We start from the raw sequence: 26,441 nt of genomic DNA, 5'->3' as shown, positions 1-26,441 counted from the left end.
ACACAGGCTTCTTTGTACATCATTTTATTTGCATTTTCTGAAAAAAAACAAAATGTTCTCCCTTTTTGGTTATTTTCTCTCACCCCCCTACGGCAAACTAGGATTCCTTGGTGGCGTTATGACCGCCTACTTGTGGGGAAAAAAGGGTACAAATTTGGCCGAGATATCTCATGGAACAGAAAAGTTACAAGGGATTGAATGGCAACATACCAAAATCACTAAAAAAGGCCTTTGCACTGTGGGGGAATCCCCATGGCAGTTAAGTGGTTAAATGCACAATTGTCAGATATGTCGAAGATACAGTCAATCCATATGTATAAGTAGTCCAAAATATTAATAGAGACAAATGTTGCAGACCCGCTGGCCAAAGATCTACAATCAATGGCCGCTGTACTTAACTAGTCCTTTTCCAGTATAGCTCCCTGATCATACTTATGCAAAGCTAAAGTAGAGCGAGGCCAACCCGCACTGTGGATGTTTACAAAAGCAGGAATGGAATTTTTAAAGCATGCTTGCGTCATAAATATTTTATATAAATGGATGTGCGCTTCTAATCATAGGAAAATAAACAATCCAAATATAACATTGAGAAGTGGAAGAGAGGGGTAAATGTCATGAAAGTGCAGGGAGAAACACAGCCAGAAGTAAATAAGAGGCGGGAAGTATGCATTTGCCATTGGTGCCCAGTGCCTCGAAACTCTACTTCGAGAAGCACAAGTTGGCTATACGAATGACTGAGGTCCAACACAGTTTTTAGGGTTGTGTTCTAGTTGGCAGCAGTGCTGTCATTGGGCTGGATCTTCCCGGGTCTCGGAAAAAATGTCTCCCCAGATCGCAGATCTCGGAGCTAACAAATGACGTTCATGTGCTTTTGTATGAATTATTCTTTCCTCAATCCCGGGGAATCCATGTGCACTCCCATGTGCGTTTTACATTTATTTTCGAATGCTGACGTTCTTTCATGTTGGGGCCGGGATTTGAACCGTGGTCGCTAGGTTGAGAGGTGAGATACTTCCCCAAAAGACCACCTGAGGGTCTGAGCAGGGCTGCTCCGATTTCCCATGTCAATGTTACACTATACAGGAAATATTGATATGCATTTTTGGGGGGTTAAAAGGTGTGCACATTTTGTTCTTTGCTGACAACATTGATATGATATGATAAGTCATTTATAACTAACATCTTGGGAAGTGATAAGTCGAATGGATAAAAGCTATGAAAGATTAGTTGAATCGTTTGTTGAATTGAAGGCACAAGGATTGAGTGACTTTGTACTTTTTTATGAGAATTTTTTATTTTTTTCTGGACTTTCTTTCAGAGAACTGTTGTGGAAACCCTAGCCAGGAACTATGTCCTGGAGGAACATTCACGTTGCATATGGTCTGAGCAAAAAGGAGATGAGTTGGAAAGTGTTGACAAACCCCAGGGTGACAACATGTTTCTTTGTTTAGTTTTCTTTTTCTCTAGTGATAGGGCCAGGTAGTTGGACTGCTGTGGTTAGTTATTCTGACATTTGACGACCACCTTAGTTTTTAGTTCGATGGGAATCCCCTTTTAGCCATAGGAGAAGCAAGGCGTTTCCTTTCATATTGAATACATGTGGGTTTAACTATATCCTCTGGACAGAGTCTTGCTTCTGGTTCTCCACAGTTCCTCGCTCCCACCTGCTCCGACGCCCTCAGAAGGCTGGAGGTCCAGAAAGCAAATGGGGCCTCCATGGGCAAGCGCTCTCCATCTGTCCACTCAGAATTTGGAATGATCTCCCATTGTCATCAAGACTCTGCCCGCGCCTACATTTCAGAGATGGTGCAAAGACCTTTATGTTTCTGCAACAACTCCTCAACTTGTGCAGCCAAACTTAAGGAATGTTAGTGCTGCTAAACATTCCTGATACTGTGATCTGATTGGACATACCTAGGCTTCTGTTATAAACAGGATCTAAATAACAATGTGCTGTCATGGGTCCTAGACAGTTCACACAGAAGACTGAACTCATGCGGGTTTGGATAAGGGCAGAGCTGTCTGGGCTGGGTTAAACAGGAGGGTGGGGAGGGTGTAACCTCCGAGGACTGGCCTGAGGTGCAGCAGTGTGATTGTCCTATGCCATGTGATGGGCACCAAGGAGGGATCCTCCCTATACCACCACTGAGCCCCATATCCACTGGCTCGGAATGGCCCTCTGAGTCACCACCTTGCTTGCTAGCTATGGTTCTAGTATGAAGTGCAATGCAGAGGCTGTGGGAGAAACTGTGCTTTAATAATTCCATCCTAGAAATAAAGAAAGAAATGTGCACGTGTCCATAATGTTTTATTTTGAGCATTTGAGATGGCGTGGACTGTCTCACAGTAAACAAAATGGCGGCTGGTACCCAGGAGAGATCAGATCACAGAAACCGGGTGGGACTTGGATGAGGGAGGGATGTGCACTCTAGGTAATACTAGACAGCAGTCTGTTCAGATCGTGTTTACTTATTTACGTTACATTACACATATTTGCAATTGAGACCCAGACAAGTCTTTATTTGTCCAGAACCGTCCAATTTATGGTTAAGCACTGAAGACAGAAGAGAACCAACGTGTCTGTTTCCGGCATCATCTCGCGTATTTAGACACTCTTGCAGAAAAATAATATTAGTACCTACGGCAAGGTTTGACACACAGTTTTCTCTTCTAGAACCTTTTGCGTATGTTATGTTGCATCAGGTTGTGTAAAATGGCCACAGCTGCACTAAAGTTGTGTAAGTGTTTGAGGCATAAATTGTGATTTTGAATTGAATTTAATGTATCTATTCATTTAATTTTAATTGGTATTATTTTATCACGCAACTTATACCATACCTGAGTTTGGTTTCTAAGCGCAAAACCCAGGATTCGAACCTCTGTTGCTCTGCGTGGTCTTGCTAGACCAGCCGTTGCCCCTGTGCTATCCGCCGTTCACAATGCAATTTGCATTAGTTGCTGTTGAATGTATGTTTGCCTATGTGAATGGAGTACTACCCGCCTATACTAAAGAATTCAATGTTGCTGAGAAGTGGGGGGTAAGGGGCTTTTCTCAAATGAGAAGCCATTCACCCCGCATCCTTTTTTCTTTTTAGAATCCCCCTGGCATTATGAGTATCCTCGACGACGTCTGCGCCACGATGCATGCAGTCGGCGAAGGTGCGGATCAGACCCTGCTCCAGAAACTCCAGATGGCGATTGGGACCCACGACCACTTTAACAGCTGGAACCAAGGATTTATAATTCACCATTATGCTGGCAAGGTACAGTTGGGAAATGGTACCCACCACATTCCCCTAGTTTCTGCTGGTCTTTAAGGCAGTTTGGGCAGACCTGGGCACAGCAGCAAGGAAAGGCTTCATTCTCAATTAAGTGTTAGTAGTCACTATCAGCAAGTTCAGTTTTTGTGTTGTACCAGGTTTCTGGTTTGATAATAAAAAAATGTGTGATGGATGCTCATTTCTATGAATATGAGGCAAAGAGAGGTGTTTTCCCACACCTTTTGCCTCTTTCAATGGCAGTTCTAACCTTGCTGGGGATGGGAGGCTGGAATTTAGTAAATGGTTAGGACCGGATTAGGATGGGTGCTATCAATCCTGGTGACTTCAAATTTGTTGAGGGACCATCGGTGTGCTGATGCTCCGGCAGGTAGGTCGTGTATCATGTGATGCCTTTCGCATGGCTATATGATTGGTCAATCAGACTTAAGTCTGTTTTAGGCTGGTTACGATCTATGTGATGTCTGCCTTAGCCTATATTGTCCTTCTCCTGAGTTGTATTTATTTGCAACAGTCGTTTGTGGTGTGAAATGTTGCAACTGCAATTATGATCCAGAAGAACTTTTATTTCTGAAAGGGCGTCTCGATGTTTAGGGTCTGTAGAAAAGGCAGGGCTTGAAAGATTCCCGGGGGTGAGGTGGTCTTAGAGTGTAAGAATTCCATTTAGTAGTGCGTTCTAGTGTTTAGTGGTCATGATTGGGAATAACAAGCTCCTATGCCGCTTCCTACTGTATCAAGTCACTGTCGGGAGAGCAAAGTTGCTGGATCTTCCTGGTTTCATTGATTCGTGTGGTGCAGAGAGCTTTCAAGTGCATTCTTCATCTGACGGGCAGCCAAAATAGAGATCAGAGTACTGGTGTAATATTTTCTGTTCTAACCTGTCACAATTGTAGTCTGGCAGCTGCATTTTATATTCTCTGTATCTTCTTGAACAGGTTTTCTTGGATGCACAAATAGATGCTGTTGTGATCCAACCCTAAAAGCATACGAGATATGATTGCAAGGGTTCTGTTTCTGAAAGTCGGAAAAGGCAGGATAGCCCTGCTTAGAAGTATTTACTCGATTGCTTTACACATGAAGATTATCAGCCAAGAGACTGCTCCCCCCTCCTGAGCAAAACGTCTTGGTGGATTGTCTTTGAAGCAATGGATTGTGTTTGGATGGGCATGTGTTGGGTTGACATTTAATTGGGGTTCATTATGTCTGGCTTTGTAAGGTTTTGCTAGTTTGGTACGGATGGGATGGGTTTCGTTTGGAGTTTGGTTTCTTTGTGCTATTCTGGTTTCACTGAGTGGGGATTGTAGACCTTGTGTTTGGTTTATTTTGGTTATCTGTGCTTTGTTTACCTATTGTTCAGGCATTGTTTGAGATTGCTAATTTGGCTTTGTTGGTTGTGGTGGGTTAGTTTATTTTAGACTCGCTTTGTTAGGTTGTGAGATGTTGGAATGCCCTGCAATATTTTGGACTTAATTTGGTTGAGTCCTAAATTGGATAAGTTTAATTGGAAACTAAGTTAAATTTAGGTGGTCAGGGTTTGTTTAAGGATTTTTTAATTTAGTTTGTTTTGTTTTTTCTACAAGATTGGTTAAATCAATTTCAAATCTGTTATTTATGGCTAAATTGATTGAATTTGGTTTTGGGCTTGGTTTAGACTAATTGGAAGCTGAGTAGGATCAATATCAACGTGGCAGTGATTGGGGTTTAAATCAACCCTATTTATTAAGGATTATGGTTCAACTCAGGAAAATATAACTCCGTACTGGAGTGTCTTCACTTGGAAGATCAAACAACAAAGCCCCTAGGGTCAGAAGTACTCCTGGTGTATGCAGACCTCAATCCCTGGAACCCTTCCCCATGGATATTGTCACTTTTCATTCATTCACAGTCTTCAGGATTTGAGTGTCCCCGCAGTTGTTTCTTGGCTCTTCCTGTTTACTCAGGCCTCTGCTTCTTGTACTTGACTCCATAAGAGACCCCTTTCCTGGTTCACAGGGTCCCACAGCCACTTGCATGGTGGGCTCCCTGGTAGCAGCAGATGTTAGGATGGGCTGATGTCAAGAGAAGCCCAAAAGCTTCCATCAGGACTGACCAGCTGAGCTTCTTTATAGATTGAATCAAGGTGCCTTCTCCATCTCCCTGTCTTTAAGGTATTTTTTGATGACTCCTACACCCTGCACTTGCCTATCTACTCCACAAATTGTAATGGACTCAGGCCTAAAGGGATCCTTCAGCGACTTATACCTTAAATGCCTCTGCTTCTTCCTAACTTCCCTCTGATCTCTTCCTCTGACCTGCTTAACCAATTCACTTTCTCTCTTTTGGGGTCACTTCCACTCTCCTCCTGTGTATTCTCCTCCCCCCTTTTTGTTGTCACCTCACCTCCTGAATGACTGGTCCTCCCCCTTAATGTCACTTCTGGTCTCCTGCTGAATTGATTGCCACTCCTCTTTAATATCACCTCCACGCTCCTCCTGAATAAGCTTTTCCTCCTCTTTGATGTCCCTTCGTCTCTCCCACTGAATGTACTGTTCTTCCTCCATGATGTTAACTCTGATCTCCTCCAAACTCGTAGTTTACTGTTAGCTCCCCCTCCCGCCACCTCACTTAGCCTGATGTTCCATTTCACTCTCCTTTTCCCATCTCCTTGCCTCCTCCCGCCATCGTCCTTCCTCCTGCTCCACTTTGTGAGAAACCTGAAGTACCCAGGGATCTGTCATCCAGGTGGCCAGGACACAGCTATCGATTTTGGATCCCCTTCCTGGGGGTGGACCAGTACGGGAGGATCACCTGGATGACGGTTCCCCAGGGAGTGGATGTGCGACACCGGAGGGTGAGACGCGGCATCGCCTTCTTTGAAACACCTTTTCCCCATCCTACCAGGTATAATACCTAGGAATTCAACCCCCACTCCCTTTTCCGACAGCATACTAACACCAGAGCCGAATACCTGACCTGTCCCAACACAAGGATCATGCAGAGTCAGGCAATTACTGATAATTACAAACACTTCCATCACACTTCCCCACACGGATAAAAGGCGGAGCACAAAAGCACACTCTGAGCAAGGCAAAACACACGAGGAAGCAGCAGTTCCGAGATGGCAGTTTAATACGAGGAGAAAGACGGCAAGACCAGAATGCGTTGCAAGGAGGAAGTTGCCGTTGGCCTTTTCGGAGAAAAACCGCTACTTTCAAGTGCCCCTGAGAATAAGAAACATAACACCAGGAATTAAAGCTGAAGAAAGGTGTATTGTGTGTCAAAGGTGCCCAAGGTTCTCCCGCATCGATAGCCGAGGCGGGGAGGAGCGATTGCCGCCGTGGTACTGTCCTTGGCTCCCACAACAAAGCAGCGCCAGTAAAATCAGCACAGCCGGTGAGTTCGGAGAGACTGATAGCAGACCGGTCTGTGTTAGAACAAAGGTTGCAAGCGACAGCACTGTATAAAACGAATCGTGTGTCAAGCGCTGGCGATGAGCGAGGCAAATAGAATTGGAACTGTGAAAGTAATTGAACTTTGTTATTGAACTTTGGGAGGTAAACCAAGATACCGTATACAGAGTGGTCCGGCACCATGTGGGTGCCCATTCGAAGGTCTCTGTTAGGTAGCCAACTGAGAGTGTAAAATTGTGAACGGTAACATCGAAGTGGCCCTGCAACCGCTCAAGCCAAACCCTGTGCACATTCGAAAGTCTTTGATAACTAATACGCACTGTAATTGGTCTGAGCCCGGCAGAGGGAGACTAATTGTGAAAAGGGGATCTGAGCCCGACTGGGGGGATCCGGGGTGAACCGTGAGTCATCCGAGGAGACATAGACAAATTAAAAATGGTCCGAGCGTGCCTGAGGGAGACCAATTGTATAACAAGGGAGCTGAGCCCAAATGGGGAAGATCCGGGGTGAACTGTGAGTCACCTGAGAAGGAATTGTGGAAGAAGAATGAATCCGAGCCTGGCTGAGGTGGATACAAGGTGAAGAGTGAATCGCCATATGTGAATATTTGGAAAGGAACTTTTCATTTGTTGGATTCATCAGGCCCTCTGAAGCAAGAGACTTTTGGTAACTTAAGAGACTTGAGCGTAGAAGGCCCTGATGTTTGTAAATGAACTGGGTCCTCATGCCCAAGAAGCCCAGGAGTGTGCTTGCTCGAGCGAACACCTTGTCCCGTGCCGAAAATGTGGGGAAGGGAGGCCAATGGCCTGAACATCCTGACTGATCCTTATGTGAACACCTCTTTCTTTTTCATGAACATTACCCCACACTATTTGTAATTTAACAGTAAGGATTGGCAATAGGTTTTTTTTAGTATAGGCCCTTTTATGTTGACAATACTGCACAAGGACTGAATTATTATTATTTGATGGTTGTAACTTGCTCGCATTATAGATGTAGGTTTAGATAGGCCTTTTCCACACCCTTGATAAGGTTCAATAAACACCCTTGAACTGTGGTCACTTGTGTCTGCCTTACTTTGATACCATGCCTTCCTTACAACCTCTATCTCCTCCTCTTTGTGCCACCAAGTCTCATCAGATCTCCTTCTCTATCTCAAAATAACCACACTATTGTCACCTCAGAGTTTTTAATCAAGCGTTCGCCCATACTTGATTGCATTACGCTGTTGTTCTTCATTGAGCCTTCAATCAAATTGGTGAAGCAGTGTTTGTTTGCTTGCTTCCCGCATCTCTGCTGAGCATGATCAAGGCAAGTCACCAGTTTGGGACTCTGCTCTCTGTATGCTGAGAGTGGGACTGCTAGGGCAAAGGTATGTGTTTTGTGTTCACGTAAGATATTACTCATTTTTAAATGTAGCTCAGTTGCCTCGAGGTTTCTTGGTTCACGGGTGCCCGTAGGGTAGACGGTTTCTAGAGAGGATCATGTGCTAGTCTGGTTCTGGTATTCTGGAATATTACTCTCTTTGTGGGAAAGGCTTGACAAATACTCCTCCCCCGTCCGTTGGGCCCAACATTTTCCTACTTGGGTATCGAATTGTCATGCAAAAAACCCTTGTCGGAGATGTGGTATCCATAACCGCTGTATGGGGCCGTTTTGGGGAATGATCACACCACGGGGTTGTCTGTAAGATGAATGCATTACTCATGTTTGGAGCCACTTTAATAGGTACAGGGGCATGCGTTGCTTTATGTGGTCCACCCCTGATAGACAGCCATCATGTAGCATATGCAGCAGCATGGCCCGGTGAATAACCCACCCTCTAGCCAAGAGCCAGATAAGGGACTTTGTCATAGACATGACAGAAATGTATTATCAGGTTATGATTAAAAAAAACACACGCACAAAATAAAATCCAGCAATAAAGATAATAAGACAATTAAAAAACAATCAGACCAGGCTTTTGTTTTTGGGAAGGAGATAATTGTTTTGAAATGAATGGGTGTGTTGAGGCCTGTTGGGATATTTAGGATAGATTGGTTAGGGTAAACTGGTGGGTCAGGTTTTGTATAGTGTTGGTTTAAAAATGTTGGCTTGAGGTAGGATTATGGTTCGTTTACTGTGGGTGCAGTTGAACTGGGCTACTTTGAGATAAACACCTAAACAGGAAGCACTACTTAAGAGAAACACCCGACTTTGATGCATGGAAACACCACAAACCATTGTAAAACCAAAACGAAGCAAAACTAGCTGGACTGGCCCAACAAAAGGAAAGCAAAATATCGCCAACTACCAAATAAGGAATCCGTCTAATCAAAACAATGCAACCTACAAAAAACGCAAAGACCTCCCACACCACTAACCCTACTAAAGCCCTTATCTCTGTTACAAACTCACCGCTCAACCACCAAATACAACACACACACACATACACCTACAACACTACAGACCTGAAATCTCACAGCAAACAGCACACACACACCCCAGAATATCACTCAACCCAACACACTAAATCTCCTGCACAATTGGTTCAGGGTGGTTTGTGCTTGGGCGGATAGGCAGGGGCGTTATTTCACCAAAATGCCTGAGGTAGCAGAAGTGACATCACACAACCCTTGACCTCTGATGACATCAAAGGAAGTGATGTAATTTGGCCCCACCCCCAAGTGACATCACAGGAAGTGATGGCACAGGACCTGCAGATGCGTCTAACACCCGTGTTTACAGGCACTCTCATTTCAGCCAGCTATAACAACCGAGGCACAGAGGGAGGCGTGATTTGTCCACGATTCCACATTGGGGGAATGTCATTTTCCAGATTTGACGTGGGGCCTATATGTTAAACATACATAATGTAGTACTTGTAACAGGGATACCGACATTTCTAACGCAGGCTACAGCTAGTGTATGAAACATCTATAGATCAATGGATTCAGGAGTACTCGTTATGTGTGGCATTGATGTGGTAAACAAGCATCTATTGTAGAAAACAGAAAGGTTGCTAATCAGCATGGATGTCACTCACTTCAACGCAACAGGGCCCCTGCCAGAATGAATGTAGGCTCTGGAAAAAATATTGGGTATGCTGAGACAACGCCTAGCAAACACAATGTCAGGACTATGATAGAAAACACTCAACAGTGCCGCGGGTCTAATGCAACAGGGGATAGTCTGGGTTAAACAGCAGATAGCCCAGAAGTGTCTAGAAAACCATGAATCTGGCGACCTCGATAAACAGCGGGTAGTGCCATACAGTGCCACTGAAATAATGCACTTGAAGTCTAGGATAAACAGTAGGTAGCCCGGTACAGTGACGATACGAACACGCAGCGTCTATTGCTGGTCTAGATAACACATTTCTGCTGAGAGTGCCACTGAAATAATGCACCCAGAGCCTGGGGTTAGACAGCAGACTGCCCAGTACAGTGAACATACAACCCTGCCTCGGAGGTTTGGTATAAACATCCCAGTGTAATAACTAGAGCCACCAGTTAGGCGTCTGGGATAGGGAGTGTTTAATCCTGTACACTTCCATTCAAATAATTCAGCAGGGGTCTGGGTTAAACAGCAGACAATCTATTGCTTATAAAGAATCGTGCATCGTGAGTCCTGTATAAACAGCACTTGGCCGAATATAGTGGCACTGAAATGATGCACCAGAAATCGTGCATCGGGGGTCCCAGATAAACAGCCGCTAGCCCCATCCAGTGTCTCTGATATAATGGATCAGCCGTCTAGGATAAACGGAAGACAGCAAGTTCAGCCCCTACAAACATGCCTCGTGTGTCCGAAATAAACAGTATAGCTCTAAGCAGTGACCCCAGGCCCGGCTGAAGATGTGTGGGGGCCCATTTCAACATGATGGTTGGGAGACCACCCTTGCTTAGAGCGAAAAACATCTGAGGCACCCGCGGGGTGCATACATTATAAATGAGACAAATACAGCAGGGGGTTTATAGCCGCTGATTATCACGAGACAGTGATCCAGCAAGGGGCGTAAAGACTAAATGCCCAATAAAAAGCTATGAATCCTGCTTTGTCAGCTAAAGACCATTCTGTTCACATAATAAGATAGTTAGTTACTGTATTTCCCTTTTTATGGCGCCTGGATGCCTTTGGCGCCTTACAAATGATGTAACATAACAAGGGGCTGATGGGGAAGAACCGATGTTAAAAGGCAATGAGGTGTTAACACTTCTGCGCACCCGGCCTGAAGGGCTCCAACAAACGTTGGCGAGCACTGCAAAGTACACATTGAATACCCAAAAGGAAAGTAATACATAAAGGAATATATTGTCGTGGCTTAAGATTGCTGACTGGAAGATGGAGGCAGTTGCTGGGCCCTCCTGAGGCTCGAGGGCCCTTTGAAAGGCCCTGACGCCGTCCCTGAGGACCCCTCAAATAACACATCATGAATCTGCAATAAATGGTCAGTAGAGTGAACATATACCCATGTCTCTAGGATTCTGGGATGGAATCTGAACACAGTGGTAACATGGGTAAGGAGTCTGGGAGACAGTTCAGAAACAGTTCCCATGAAACCTTGGATAAAACAGTGGCCTGCCTGGTCAAATGCCTCGAGCACCGGATCTTAAAAGGTCTTTATTGGCACAAATAGTGTCTGCATAGCGGTGCTTTCCCTTTTAGGCGGGTCTGTGTCTATCAACTTACTGAAAGCGAGTTCTGGTGTATGCGTTTATTTCATTTCAATATGCTGCGGACATGCTTACATTTGCAGTGCAGTATCTTCACTTTTTGCACATGTGTGTTAACCATCTTTAAATGTACAGTTTTCAAATATTTCAGTGCTCCATCTGCCACACAGAATCCCTTGCACGCGCCCTTGCACCTTTAATTTCCTCCCCAGTGGATGAGTAGTCATTCAGTGCTCCATCTGCCACACAGAATCCCTTGCGTGCGCCCTTGCACCTTTCATTTCCTCCCCCGTGGATGAGTCGTCAGTACACAGAATCCCTTGCGCGCGCCCTTGCACCTTTCATTTCCTCCCCCGTGGATGAGTAGTCATTCAGTGCTCCATCGCCCACACAGAATCCCTTGCGTGCGCCCTTGCACCTTTCATTTCCTCCCCCGTGGATGAGTAGTCATTCAGTGCTCCATCTGCCACACAGAATCCTTTGCGCGCGCCCTTGCACCTTTCATTTCCTCCCCGTGGATGAGTAGTCATTCAGTGCTCCATCTGCCACACAGAATCGCTTGCGCGCGCCCTTGCACCTTTCATTTCCTCTCCAGTGGATGAGTAGTCATTCAGTGCTCCATCTGCCACACAGAATCCCTTGCGCGCGCCCTTGCACCTTCCATTTCCTCTCCAGTGGATGAGTAGTCATTCAGTGCTCCATCGCCCACACAGAATCCCTTGCTCACGACCTTGAACCTTCCATTTCCTCCCCCGTGGATGAGTAGTCATTCAGTGCTCCATCTGCCACACAGAATCCCTTGCGCGCGCCCTTGCACCTTTCATTTCCTCCCCAGTGGATGAGTAGTCATTCAGTGCTCCATCGCCCACACAGAATCCCTTGCGCGCGCCCTTGCACCTTTCATTTCCTCACCAGTGGATGAGTAGTCATTCAGTGCTTCATCGCCCACACAGAATCCCTTGCGCGCGCCCTTGCACCTTTTATTTCCTCCCGCGTGGAGGAGTAGTCATTCAGTGCTCCATCTGCCACACAGAATCCCTTGGGCGCGCCCTTGCACCTTTCATTTCCTCCCCCGTGGATGAGTAGTCATTCAGTGCTCCATCTGCCACACAGAATCCCTTGCGCGCGCCCTTGCACCTTTCATTTCCTCCCCCGTGGATGAGTAGTCATTCAGTACACAGAATCCCTTGCGCGCGCCGTTGTACCTTTAATTTCCTCCCCAGTGGATGAGTAGTCATTCAGTGCTCCATCGCCCACACAGAATCCCTTGCGCGCGTCCTTGCACCTTTCATTTCCTCCCCAGTGGATGAGTAGTCATTCAGTGCTCCATCGCCCACACAGAATCCCTTGCGCACGCCCTTGCACCTTTCATTTCCTCCCCCATGGATGAGTAGTCATTCAGTGCTCCATCTGCCACACAGAATCACTTGCGCGCACCCTTGCACCTTTCATTTCCTCTCCAGTGGATGAGTAGTCATTCAGTGCTCCATCGCCCACACAGAATCCCTTGCTCGCGCCCTTGAACCTTTCATTTTCTCCCCCGTGGATGAGTAGTCATTCAGTGCTCCATCTGCCACACAGAATCCCTTGCGCGCGCCCTTGCACCTTTCATTTCCTCCCCAGTGGATGAGTAGTCATTCAGTGCTCCATTGCCCACACAGAATCCCTTGCGCGCGCCCTTGCACCTTTCATTTCCTCACCAGTGGATGAGTAGTCATTCAGTGCTTCATCGCCCACACAGAATCCCTTGCGCGCGCCCTTGCACCTTTCATTTCCTCCCCCGTGGAGGAGTAGTCATTCAGTGCTCCATCTGGCACACAGAATCCCTTGGGCGCGCCCTTGCACCTTTCATTTCCTCCCCCATGGATGAGTAGTCATTCAGTGCTCCATCTGCCACACAGAATCACTTGCGCGCACCCTTGCACCTTTCATTTCCTCTCCAGTGGATGAGTAGTCATTCAGTGCTTCATCGCCCACACAGAATCCCTTGCTCGCGCCCTTGAACCTTTCATTTTCTCCCCCGTGGATGAGTAGTCATTCAGTGCTCCATCTGCCACACAGAATCCCTTGCGCACGCCCTTGCACCTTTCATTTCCTCCCCAGTGGATGAGTAGTCATTCAGTGCTTCATCGCCCACACAGAATCCCTTGCGCGCGCCCTTGCACCTTTCATTTCCTCCCCCGTGGAGGAGTAGTCATTCAGTGCTCCATCTGCCACACAGAATTCCTTGGGCGCGCCCTTGCACCTTTCATTTCCTCCCCCGTGGATGAGTAGTCATTCAGTGCTCCATCTGCCACACAGAATCCCTTGCGCGCACCCTTGCACCTTTCATTTCCTCCCCAGTGGATGAGTAGTCATTCAGTGCTCCATCTGCCACACAGAATCCCTTGCGCGCGTCCTTGCACCTTTCATTTCCTCCCCAGTGGATGAGTAGTCATTCAGTGCTCCATCTGCCACACAGAATCCCTTGCGCGCGCCCTTGCACCTTTCATTTCCTCTCCAGTGGATGAGTAGTCATTCAGTGCTCCATCGCCCACACAGAATCCCTTGCTCGCGACCTTGAACCTTTCATTTCCTCTTCCGTGGATGAGTAGTCATTCAGTGCTCCATCTGCCACACAGAATCCCTTGCGCGCGCCCTTGCACCTTTCATTTCCTCCCCAGTGGATGAGTAGTCATTCAGTGCTCCATCGCCCACACAGAATCCCTTGCGTGCGCCCTTGCACCTTTCATTTCCTCCCCCGTGGATGAGTAGTCATTCAGTGCTTCATCTGCCACACAGAATCCCTTGCGCGCGCCCTTGCACCTTTTATTTCCTCCCCCGTGGATGAGTCGTCAGTACACAGAATCCCTTGCGCGCGCCCTTGTACCTTTCATTTCCTCCCCAGTGGATGAGTAGTCATTCAGTGCTCCATCTGCCACACAGAATACCTTGGGCGCGCCCTTGCACCTTTCATTTCCTCCCCCGTGGATGAGTAGTCATTCAGTGCTCCATCTGCCACACAGAATCCCTTGCGCGCGCCCTTGCACCTTTCATTTCCTCCCCCGTGGATGAGTAGTCATTCAGTACACAGACTCCCTTGCGCGCGCCCTTGTACCTTTCATTTCCTCCCCAGTGGATGAGTAGTCATTCAGTGCTCCATCGCCCACACAGAATCCCTTGCGCGCATCCTTGCACCTTTCATTTCCTCCCCAGTGGATGAGTAGTCATTCAGTGCTCCATCGCCCACACAGAATCCCTTGCGCGCGCCCTTGCACCTTTCATTTCCTTCCCCGTGGATGAGTAGTCATTCAGTGCTCCATCTGCCACAAAGAATCCCTTGCGCGCGCCCTTGCACCTTTCATTTCCTCCCCCGTGGATGAGTAGTCATTCAGTGCTCCATCTGCCACACAGAATCCCTTGCGCGCGCCCTTGCACCTTTCATTTCCTCCCCAGTGGATGAGTAGTCATTCAGTGCTCCATCTGCCACACAGAATCACTTGCGCGCGCCCTTGCACCTTTCATTTCCTCTCCAGTGGATGAGTAGTCATTCAGTGCTCCATCGCCCACACAGAATCCCTTGCTCATGCCCTTGAACCTTTCATTTCCTCCCCCGTGGATGAGTAGTCATTCAGTGCTCCATCTGCCACACAGAATCCCTTGCGCACGCCCTTGCACCTTTCATTTCCTCCCCAGTGGATGAGTAGTCATTCAGTGCTCCATGGCCCACACAGAATCCCTTGCGCGCGCCCTTGCACCTTTCATTTCCTCACCAGTGGATGAGTAGTCATTCAGTGCTTCATCGCCCACACAGAATCCCTTGCGCGCGCCCTTGCACCTTTCATTTCCTCCCCCGTGGAGGAGTAGTCATTCAGTGCTCCATCTGCCACACAGAATCCCTTGGGCGCGCCCTTGCACCTTTCATTTCCTCCCCCGTGAATGAGTAGTCATTCAGTGCTCCATCTGCCACACAGAATCCCTTGCGCGCGCCCTTGCACCTTTCATTTCCTCCCCCGTGGATGAGTCGTCAGTACACAGAATCCCTTGCGCGCGCCCTTGTACCTTTCATTTCCTCCCCAGTGGATGAGTGGTCATTCAGTGCTCCATCGCCCACACAGAATCCCTTGCGCGCGTCCTTGCACCTTTCATTTCCTCCCCCGTGGATGAGTAGTCATTCAGTGCTCCATCTGCCACACAGAATCCCTTGCGCGCGCCCTTGCACCTTTTATTTCCTCCCCCGTGGATGAGTCGTCAGTACACAGAATCCCTTGCGCGCGCCCTTGTACCTTTCATTTCCTCCCCAGTGGATGAGTAGTCATTCAGTGCTCCATCGCCCACACAGAATCCCTTGCGCGCGCCCTTGCACCTTTCATTTCCTCCCCCGTGGATGAGTAGTCATTCAGTGCTCCATCTGCCACACAGAATCCCTTGCGCGCGCCCTTGCACCTTTCATTTCCTCCCCAGTGGATGAGTAGTCATTCAGTGCTCCATCTGCCACACAGAATCACTTGCGCGCGCCCTTGCACCTTTCATTTCCTCTCCAGTGGATGAGTAGTCATTCAGTGCTCCATCGCCCACACAGAATCCCTTGCTCGCGCCCTTGCACCTTTCATTTCCTCCCCCGTGGATGAGTAGTCATTCAGTGCTCCATCTGCCACACAGAATCCCTTGCGCGCGCCCTTGCACCTTTCATTTCCTCCCCAGTGGATGAGTAGTCATTCAGTGCTTCATCTGCCACACAGAATCCCTTGCGCGCGCCCTTGCACCTTTCATTTCCTCCCCAGTGGATGAGTAGTCATTCAGTGCTCCATCGCCCACACAGAATCCCTTGCGCGCGCCCTTGCACCTTTAATTTCCTCCCCCGTGGAGGAGAAGTCATTCAGTGCTCCATCTGCCACACAGAATCCCTTGGGCGCGCCCTTGCACCTTTCATTTCCTCCCCAGTGGATGAGTAGTCATTCAGTGCTCCATCGCCCACACAGAATCCCTTGCGCACGCCCTTGCACCTTTCATTTCCTCCCCCATGGATGAGTAGTCATTCAGTGCTCCATCTGCCACACAGAATCACTTGCGCGCACCCTTGCACCTTTCATTTCCTCTCCAGTGGATGAGTAGTCATTCAGTGCTCCATCGCCCACACAGAATCCCTTGCTCGCGCCCTTGAACCTTTCATTTTCTCCCCCGTGGATGAGTAGTCATTCAGTGCTCCATCTGCCACACAGAATCCCTTGCGCGCGCCCTTGCACCTTTCATTTCCTCCCCAGTGGATGAGTAGTCATTCAGTGCTCCATTGCCCACACAGAATCCCTTGCGCGCGCCCTTGCACCTTTCATTTCCTCACCAGTGGATGAGTAGTCATTCAGTGCTTCATCGCCCACACAGAATCCCTTGCGCGCGCCCTTGCACCTTTCATTTCCTCCCCCGTGGAGGAGTAGTCATTCAGTGCTCCATCTGGCACACAGAATCCCTTGGGCGCGCCCTTGCACCTTTCATTTCCTCCCCCATGGATGAGTAGTCATTCAGTGCTCCATCTGCCACACAGAATCACTTGCGCGCACCCTTGCACCTTTCATTTCCTCTCCAGTGGATGAGTAGTCATTCAGTGCTTCATCGCCCACACAGAATCCCTTGCTCGCGCCCTTGAACCTTTCATTTTCTCCCCCGTGGATGAGTAGTCATTCAGTGCTCCATCTGCCACACAGAATCCCTTGCGCACGCCCTTGCACCTTTCATTTCCTCCCCAGTGGATGAGTAGTCATTCAGTGCTTCATCGCCCACACAGAATCCCTTGCGCGCGCCCTTGCACCTTTCATTTCCTCCCCCGTGGAGGAGTAGTCATTCAATGCTCCATCTGCCACACAGAATTCCTTGGGCGCGCCCTTGCACCTTTCATTTCCTCCCCCGTGGATGAGTAGTCATTCAGTGCTCCATCTGCCACACAGAATCCCTTGCGCGCACCCTTGCACCTTTCATTTCCTCCCCAGTGGATGAGTAGTCATTCAGTGCTCCATCTGCCACACAGAATCCCTTGCGCGCGTCCTTGCACCTTTCATTTCCTCCCCAGTGGATGAGTAGTCATTCAGTGCTCCATCTGCCACACAGAATCCCTTGCGCGCGCCCTTGCACCTTTCATTTCCTCTCCAGTGGATGAGTAGTCATTCAGTGCTCCATCGCCCACACAGAATCCCTTGCTCGCGACCTTGAACCTTTCATTTCCTCTTCCGTGGATGAGTAGTCATTCAGTGCTCCATCTGCCACACAGAATCCCTTGCGCGCGCCCTTGCACCTTTCATTTCCTCCCCAGTGGATGAGTAGTCATTCAGTGCTCCATCGCCCACACAGAATCCCTTGCGTGCGCCCTTGCACCTTTCATTTCCTCCCCCGTGGATGAGTAGTCATTCAGTGCTTCATCTGCCACACAGAATCCCTTGCGCGCGCCCTTGCACCTTTTATTTCCTCCCCCGTGGATGAGTCGTCAGTACACAGAATCCCTTGCGCGCGCCCTTGTACCTTTCATTTCCTCCCCAGTGGATGAGTAGTCATTCAGTGCTCCATCTGCCACACAGAATACCTTGGGCGCGCCCTTGCACCTTTCATTTCCTCCCCCGTGGATGAGTAGTCATTCAGTGCTCCATCTGCCACACAGAATCCCTTGCGCGCGCCCTTGCACCTTTCATTTCCTCCCCCGTGGATGAGTAGTCATTCAGTACACAGACTCCCTTGCGCGCGCCCTTGTACCTTTCATTTCCTCCCCAGTGGATGAGTAGTCATTCAGTGCTCCATCGCCCACACAGAATCCCTTGCGCGCATCCTTGCACCTTTCATTTCCTCCCCAGTGGATGAGTAGTCATTCAGTGCTCCATCGCCCACACAGAATCCCTTGCGCGCGCCCTTGCACCTTTCATTTCCTTCCCCGTGGATGAGTAGTCATTCAGTGCTCCATCTGCCACAAAGAATCCCTTGCGCGCGCCCTTGCACCTTTCATTTCCTCCCCCGTGGATGAGTAGTCATTCAGTGCTCCATCTGCCACACAGAATCCCTTGCGCGCGCCCTTGCACCTTTCATTTCCTCCCCAGTGGATGAGTAGTCATTCAGTGCTCTATCTGCCACACAGAATCACTTGCGCGCGCCCTTGCACCTTTCATTTCCTCTCCAGTGGATGAGTAGTCATTCAGTGCTCCATCGCCCACACAGAATCCCTTGCTCATGCCCTTGAACCTTTCATTTCCTCCCCCGTGGATGAGTAGTCATTCAGTGCTCCATCTGCCACACAGAATCCCTTGCGCACGCCCTTGCACCTTTCATTTCCTCCCCAGTGGATGAGTAGTCATTCAGTGCTCCATGGCCCACACAGAATCCCTTGCGCGCGCCCTTGCACCTTTCATTTCCTCACCAGTGGATGAGTAGTCATTCAGTGCTTCATCGCCCACACAGAATCCCTTGCGCGCGCCCTTGCACCTTTCATTTCCTCCCCCGTGGAGGAGTAGTCATTCAGTGCTCCATCTGCCACACAGAATCCCTTGGGCGCGCCCTTGCACCTTTCATTTCCTCCCCCGTGAATGAGTAGTCATTCAGTGCTCCATCTGCCACACAGAATCCCTTGCGCGCGCCCTTGCACCTTTCATTTCCTCCCCCGTGGATGAGTCGTCAGTACACAGAATCCCTTGCGCGCGCCCTTGTACCTTTCATTTCCTCCCCAGTGGATGAGTGGTCATTCAGTGCTCCATCGCCCACACAGAATCCCTTGCGCGCGTCCTTGCACCTTTCATTTCCTCCCCCGTGGATGAGTAGTCATTCAGTGCTCCATCTGCCACACAGAATCCCTTGCGCGCGCCCTTGCACCTTTTATTTCCTCCCCCGTGGATGAGTCGTCAGTACACAGAATCCCTTGCGCGCGCCCTTGTACCTTTCATTTCCTCCCCAGTGGATGAGTAGTCATTCAGTGCTCCATCGCCCACACAGAATCCCTTGCGCGCGCCCTTGCACCTTTCATTTCCTCCCCCGTGGATGAGTAGTCATTCAGTGCTCCATCTGCCACACAGAATCCCTTGCGCGCGCCCTTGCACCTTTCATTTCCTCCCCAGTGGATGAGTAGTCATTCAGTGCTCCATCTGCCACACAGAATCACTTGCGCGCGCCCTTGCACCTTTCATTTCCTCTCCAGTGGATGAGTAGTCATTCAGTGCTCCATCGCCCACACAGAATCCCTTGCTCGCGCCCTTGCACCTTTCATTTCCTCCCCCGTGGATGAGTAGTCATTCAGTGCTCCATCTGCCACACAGAATCCCTTGCGCGCGCCCTTGCACCTTTCATTTCCTCCCCAGTGGATGAGTAGTCATTCAGTGCTTCATCTGCCACACAGAATCCCTTGCGCGCGCCCTTGCACCTTTCATTTCCTCCCCAGTGGATGAGTAGTCATTCAGTGCTCCATCGCCCACACAGAATCCCTTGCGCGCGCCCTTGCACCTTTAATTTCCTCCCCCGTGGAGGAGAAGTCATTCAGTGCTCCATCTGCCACACAGAATCCCTTGGGCGCGCCCTTGCACCTTTCATTTCCTCCCCCGTGGATGAGTAGTCATTCAGTGCTCCATCTGCCACACAGAATCCCTTGCGCGCGCCCTTGCACCTTTCATTTCCTCCCCCGTGGATGAGTCGTCAGTACACAGAATCCCTTGCGCGCGCCCTTGTACCTTTAATTTCCTCCTTAGTGGATGAGTAGTCATTCAGTGCTCCATCGCCCACACAGAATCCCTTGCGCGCGCCCTTGCACCTTTCATTTCCTCCCCCGTGGATGAGTAGTCACCTGCATTCATGTCAAGTAGGCCTGTGATGAGGGAAGTGGGTTGGAATTTGAAATCATCGTGCTGCGTGCGGCACGTGCATGTTTGGTGGATTTTTCCCACTTCTCTGTCATACATTTCCGTAAATACCCAAACAGCCCCAACAGCATGGCTTCAAAGCAGGTGACTAGAAAGTTTCAACCGGAGGGGGAGAGAGTGGGAGCTCGAGCTACATGGATGCCAAACTCGCCCCTCAACAAACAAGGTACGAGGAGACACGTAGCGGGGGAAGGGGGCATTTGTACTTACCTTACCTGAGCGTGTTTCCTCTCGCCATGTTTACCTTCATTTTATCGAACATGCTGCTCGCCAAAGCCGCTTCAGGCCCCACCATTGACTCCAGACAGCCGGCCATCTCCCGCCGCTGGCGCCTTTCCTCTTAAACCTCACTGAAGGCTCTTGTGATTGGAGCAGCAGGTGACATTAGTAATAGGCCACACCTCTCTGCTACAATGAACTGGCTGCAGTGCCCAAGTCTTCAGCTGTCAGTTAATATAGTTCTTTACTATGATTGGAGTAAAGGTTCATCAGTCATTGTTAGTGAGGGGCACCTTTGCGTATTCCATATTTCAAAACGTTCTCACGCAGAAGTGCAGTACTCATACATAATACATTTAAAAAGGGATTGAAGCCTGTCTGGAAACTAAGAGTAGTTTGTACAGATAATTTCTGAAATGGCAAGTCCGTTGGAGCTTTAGTTTTAAAAGAAATACAGAGGTAGCAAGAGAGACTGCAGGGGCAGCAAGGGTCACCTCAGGGGTCGCAGCTGCGACCCCCGGCAACCCCCAAATGACATCCCTGCGGATAGGCTTGGATTGGTGTGGTTTTGTTTTATTCACAAAGTTATTTTACCTTATATTAGACATGTTTTTCATTGAGTTGGGTTTGGTTTGATTGGTTGAGGTGGGTGCTAGGTGTCTTAAACTTTGGAAAGTGGTCTCAGTGGACGCAGAGTGCTAGAATGGTTACTAAGCAGCACTGCGATTTAACTTGGAAGCTCGTCAACACATGATGCGTTAAGAGCTGGCTAAGTGGCGTGTTTGAGTCTGTGTGGTCATCCCCACTTGCTTCTAATTCCTGGCACAACAAGATAATGTTCTCATAGGTAGCCATCACAACACAATGGCTCCCCCTTTTCCTGGATATTCATCAAATAAGTGATGCTCCTGCCCTTCACAGCCCAAGCCATGCAAAACCCCAGGTGAAAAACATGGCTCGGGTTACATTTTCCAATTTCCACAGTTCGTCTAAATATTGGGGTATATGTGTTTTGTACACATTGATATTTGGGGTTTTGTATGCATGTGACACCATGAATTGGTTTTACTTCTGGAAATCATATCTAGAGAATGCTTGGCCGGGTTCCTAATACCAAAAATCATGAGAGGAAAATGCTAGTTAAACACCTTTGAGCAGTTATTGACCAGGATTTATTTTCTTCTGTTTCCGCTGTTCACAGGTGTCCTACGACATGGACGGATTCTGCGAGAGGAATCGAGATGTCCTTTTCATGGACTTAATTGAGCTTATGCAGAGCAGCGAACTGTAAGTTCTACAGAGTCCAGCAATGAAGCCTGATGTGTAAATCCGTTCACTATCTAGGTGCATGGGGTATTGGAATGTCTGCCAGTGTATCTCCACAGTATGCTTCATGGGAAAGGGAATTACTTTTCTTTACTCACTAAAACATATTTCCGGTCCCTGCTTCTAAAAGTGGGGCTTGACATACTCCCATTTCAAAATCTGGAGCAGTGCCTTTGTCACATATTGAAAATGGATCAAGACAAAAAAAAGGGTCAGACTAAAAGGATGTATGATTTAACAAAGGATTTATTCGGCATCCTTTACAAACTTGCTCAAGATAATAAAAGGGGATATTCTGAACTAAACTAAAGTTAATCAGGATGTGTTCACCTCCCTTTTATGTTTCTCTCAGGGTTATTTTCCCAGGACAAGTTCCTCAGTAATAATCTTCACATAAACTCCATAGTATCAATACCCCTAGTATCAATACCCCTGATCTCATCTCCTTCCTAGAGCTTGGGCGAACAGTATGGCAACTCACCATCCCTAGGGGACCTCGCCCCATTCCCTATAGAGTCTGCTGCTTCCTTGTTTTGCTTATTTTCTTTCAAGTGACCCTCTGTCAGATAAGAGTTGAATGAGTTCTCCTTGTAGGTATATTGTAAAGTCAGTCCATTAGTCTCGGGAGGATAGCTCAGTGGCAATGTGCTTGTCTTGGAAGCAAGACGACACGGAGCAACAATCCGCGCTTAGAAACCTCTGGGTATGAAGCGAGTTATAAATAACCTATCATATCATATAACAAGTAAGGGATACGAATTGAGTTAGAGGCCACTCCCAAAGTCTCTGGGGAGAGTGGGACCAGGAAGGCAGAGGGTGTGACCAACTACACTATATCAATCCTGGTCTGTGGGATTTAACTCTGATGCCCCCAACCTATTCTCACTTCCAACTTCGTTTCTCTATGTGCTCATTCGTCCTCCCACCACAGATCCAGCCCTCACCGACAGTTCACCTTTACATCTACAACGTTGCTGTCACACAGCCCCTTTTCTCTTTCTTTGGTGTCCTTGGCACTCTCCTTCTTAAGATTACTCTCCTCATTTTCCTGACTGTATTTTCCATCCTTCTCCTCCTCCTCACTCTTCTCTTTGTCTTTACTCATCTACTCCTCTCTTCACAAAATTCCCTGGTCTTTTTGGGCCTCTTACCTCCATTGTCTGGCCCAGAACTTCTCTATTGCAACAACACCTTTGTCACCCCACTGGATGTACCCTGAATAGGACAGGGGGCTTTGTTGCAGTATTTTTTATTCTCACACAGTATTCCAACTCAATTTGCATTGTCTCCTTTAATACTTTAAAAAATATATGCAGTCTAAAACAAATTGATTATCCAGGAGCCTGGGTAACAGTTTGTTATGTTATGTTATGTTATTTTGCATTTGTATAGCGCCTTATATACCATTGGTATGGTCTGAAGGCGCTGGTAGGTTGAACGCCCTTGGGAACCGAAGTTCGGGTCAGTAGAGAGATTAGAGAGAGTCCAAAGGTGCGTGTGCGCACCAGGTATGTGTGCAGCGGGTTCAGATTCTTAGTAGCGACAACATCGAATCATTTAAATACAGGTTTCAGATTGCCTTTCCTTTTAATTAATAATGCTTGGAAAATATGTAATACCAAAGCAATATTTTGGACAGCCCTTTTACAAAGGGGACATATTGTTTCAGAATAAGGTGTACCTTTTCATGCTCTCTCTGTTGCTTAAATGGCCCAGTTTAAAATGTAAATTAAATTGCTGTGCTTCATTTATCTACAAATTGCTTAAATATCTCTGCACTTCAGAGGCACACAAAGCATTTGCCATTCCCCTCCAACGCCCTTACAGTATGCATCAATAGCATAACTTGCTTTGATTACACTATCCTTTAGAGTACTTTTAAAGAATGTCTTTATTAGTTTTCCACCACAATATAATTCAATTCACATGTATTGGCTGCTACATTCAGCAGATCAGTACTTTTCTGACTCCCGACTCCCAGAAAAGAAACACATCTTTAAAAAAAAAATCTTTGGCAGGGCGTTGGAGCCATCTTTCACTCTCTCGCCAAGATTCAACGTTTCCCACACTGACCTAGGTGCCTAGGTGTGCCCAGGACCCGGGTTAGTAGATGGATTATTTACCCCTACTGTCTTGTCTCGAGCTTGCTGTGAAGGGGAGCCTAAAGGCAATTGCCTTCTCTACCTAGGCTCCCTCTGGGATTCTCTAAACTGATGCCTGCGGGCTACCGGCGCATGACAGGTGCCAATAACATAACATAACATAAACTAGCCCTACACTATCAAAGTTGTCACTGCTAAAAGAGGTTAGTGAAAGTGCCTTCCAGCCACTCTACCCGTCTCAGTCTCTTCCTCTCACAGCCTGATGTTCTTCCTGTCTGATGTTCTGCTGCTCTCTCTACTCTCCTGCGTCTAACTCCACCCACCCTCTCTCCTTCATCCCCCTACGACTTCCTCCCCTGTCTCTCCGATGTCTCACTCTTTCGACTACTATCCGCCACCTTTTGATGTCCACACTGCTACTACTATTCTACCCCACCATCTACTCAGTAGCCTTCCTTTCGCTCTCACAAACATTTTCCACTCACTCTCCATACTCCCTGCAACACTCACTCAACCACCTTGCATGCACACTCACCACACAGTACCAATTTCTATCACTAACCAAGACCTCACCTTTTCTTCAATTCACTTCCACAGTGTAGTCCACGGTCCTTCCTCCTGCTGGTCTCTTGGTCTCCCAGCTCCCCCTCATCTGACCTCACCCAACCAACCCACACCTTCCTGTTTTCCAATGATGCTCTTACCTGACCCCTGCGTCTCCCATTGGATCACTGGCCCTGGACAATCTGGTCCTGTCTTCGCCGCCCGGGAGGTTTTTCAAACAAAGGAAGTTACATGTAGCCAGTTAAGCCCAACTCAATTTCTTCCACGTGGGGCCACTGTGTGATAGCAATGGCGACACAAAGTGTCAAAGTTCATGTTAGAAGAATCAAAAAGAAGACTATGTTGAATATCATCGCGACAAACCGAACGGCCTTGGAAGGCCGCCCTGGGCCTCGGTGCCCAGACAGCAGGGAGAGAGGGGGGAGGCTATTGTTAGGAAGCCATTTGTAGAATGCATATTCTCCCCTTCCTACACTTTGTTCACCCGGCTGTCATCACCTTTACCCAGTATTGTGGAAAACACCCCATTTAAGTTTTGCCCTAAGTGCAACCGTAAGTTCCCCTGGGTAGACAAACATCTCTTGTGCAACCTTAGCCTCCCGAGAGATCACGTCGAAACATCTTGTCGAGCCTGTAGGCTCTTCAAGCCTAAGACGTTGAAAGACCGTTCCACTAAGCGTTGGGCCCACCAGGCTAGGCAACAGGCCATGGAAGTGGAAGGAGCCTTCAGCGATGGCAGCGACACCGCACTTTCAGACGGCGAGGGCACCGGAGTAGCGGTAGCTACCCAAGCGCAAGCCCCCGACCCTGTAGGACAGGCCGGCGGCCATGTTGTGGGGACCACACCCGGCGGTGGTAGCGCTCCACTTACACACACCAGAAAACACACAACCCCTAGTTGGCACTCGATAGAGGAATCCAGTACTCGACAACGCTCGGCACCCCATGAACGGTGACTGAATCCCAGTCCTCTGGGCAATCTAGATCCAGATCGCTGCATGACAAAACGAAGAAGTGGAAAGACAATAAGACGTCGAAAGATGGAAAACCATCAAAAGACGGCAAGGGTGCCTCGCGAATAACAACCTCCGAGGGTCATTCGTCTGTAGACGAAACTTCAACCCCCACACCCGAAATTCGACGTTCCTCTTCAGATAGCAAGACGTCAGGACCAAAGAAGTCAGTTTCACTCTTCTCTGGGACCCAGCGTGGGGACAAACCCAATTAGACACATTCAAAAACCTCCCATACAGAGGACTTATCCAAGGGTAGACCTAAAGACCCTAGACCTAAGCCTAGCCCACCCACCAATGAAGACATGGGTCTTCTCGACCCCGAGCCCGAAACTATAATTCCAAGCTCAAAAGATTGGTCTGCAGAAGACATCGACAGAGTTATGTGTAGGATGTCTTTTATTGGGAATTTCTTTGAAAAGCACCCTAGTCAGCTTTTAAGCCTTCAGACCACCCCTCCCACCTCAGCCTCCTCGGGCTCCCAAACCCCTGTGTCGCAACCACCGTCAAAAAAAGTTTGTACTGATGTACCAACTCAGGGCAGAGTGTTAGATCTGTATGACCCAGAAATCCATCCAGAAGAAGAACAGGAGGATGTTTCGTTTGATACATCTGATTCTCTACTTATAGATGAGGACTTAGAAGAGTTCTATGAGGGGGACAATGAAGGCCCAGACCAGGAGGCCAACATTTACTCATTGGATTCACCCATTAATCAGGATCCCCCAGTAGTAGACGCTCCCATAGACAACACAAGTCTATACAGCGAAGAATCCAACCTTCTCTGGAAGCACCCAACCTTACATGGGCCGTTAACCCGCATATAGAAAAAATGTTCAGACCGACACCTTCCAACCCCCTCTCCATAAGAGGACAGTTAAAACCGGACTCCCTCGTGGTTACCACCACACGAAAGAGAGCAGGCACTCCCCTTGCTTCCTCCAAGACTCCTCCAGACAAGGAGAGCAAAAAGATTTACGCAATTGGAAGGAAAGTAGCCTCTTCTGCAGCCTACCAAACTCGCATCGTAAATAATG

The 26,441-nt window shown here is 48.3% G+C and overlaps 1 protein-coding gene across 5 annotated transcripts in view; it reads left to right on the top strand.

The window, feature by feature from the left end:
* The window catches only part of MYO1E (myosin IE), a 933,795-nt gene that overhangs the window by 605,362 nt on the left and 301,992 nt on the right, over positions 1-26,441 (top strand). For all 5 annotated transcript variants that reach the window (XM_069624389.1, XM_069624388.1, XM_069624387.1 and 2 more), the window contains 2 exons: positions 3,096-3,263; positions 21,601-21,686. In XM_069624389.1, the coding sequence (XP_069480490.1) occupies positions 3,096-3,263; positions 21,601-21,686 (254 nt within the window). The remainder of the gene's footprint in view (positions 1-3,095; positions 3,264-21,600; positions 21,687-26,441) is intronic.

This window comes from Ambystoma mexicanum, chromosome 11 (genome assembly GCF_040938575.1).
Source record: "Ambystoma mexicanum isolate Mex_15411 chromosome 11, UKY_AmexF1_1, whole genome shotgun sequence".
Taxonomy (NCBI): domain Eukaryota; kingdom Metazoa; phylum Chordata; class Amphibia; order Caudata; family Ambystomatidae; genus Ambystoma; species Ambystoma mexicanum.
The sequence above is the reverse complement of the archived record's forward strand: the minus strand, read 5'-3'. Positions and strand labels throughout refer to the sequence as shown.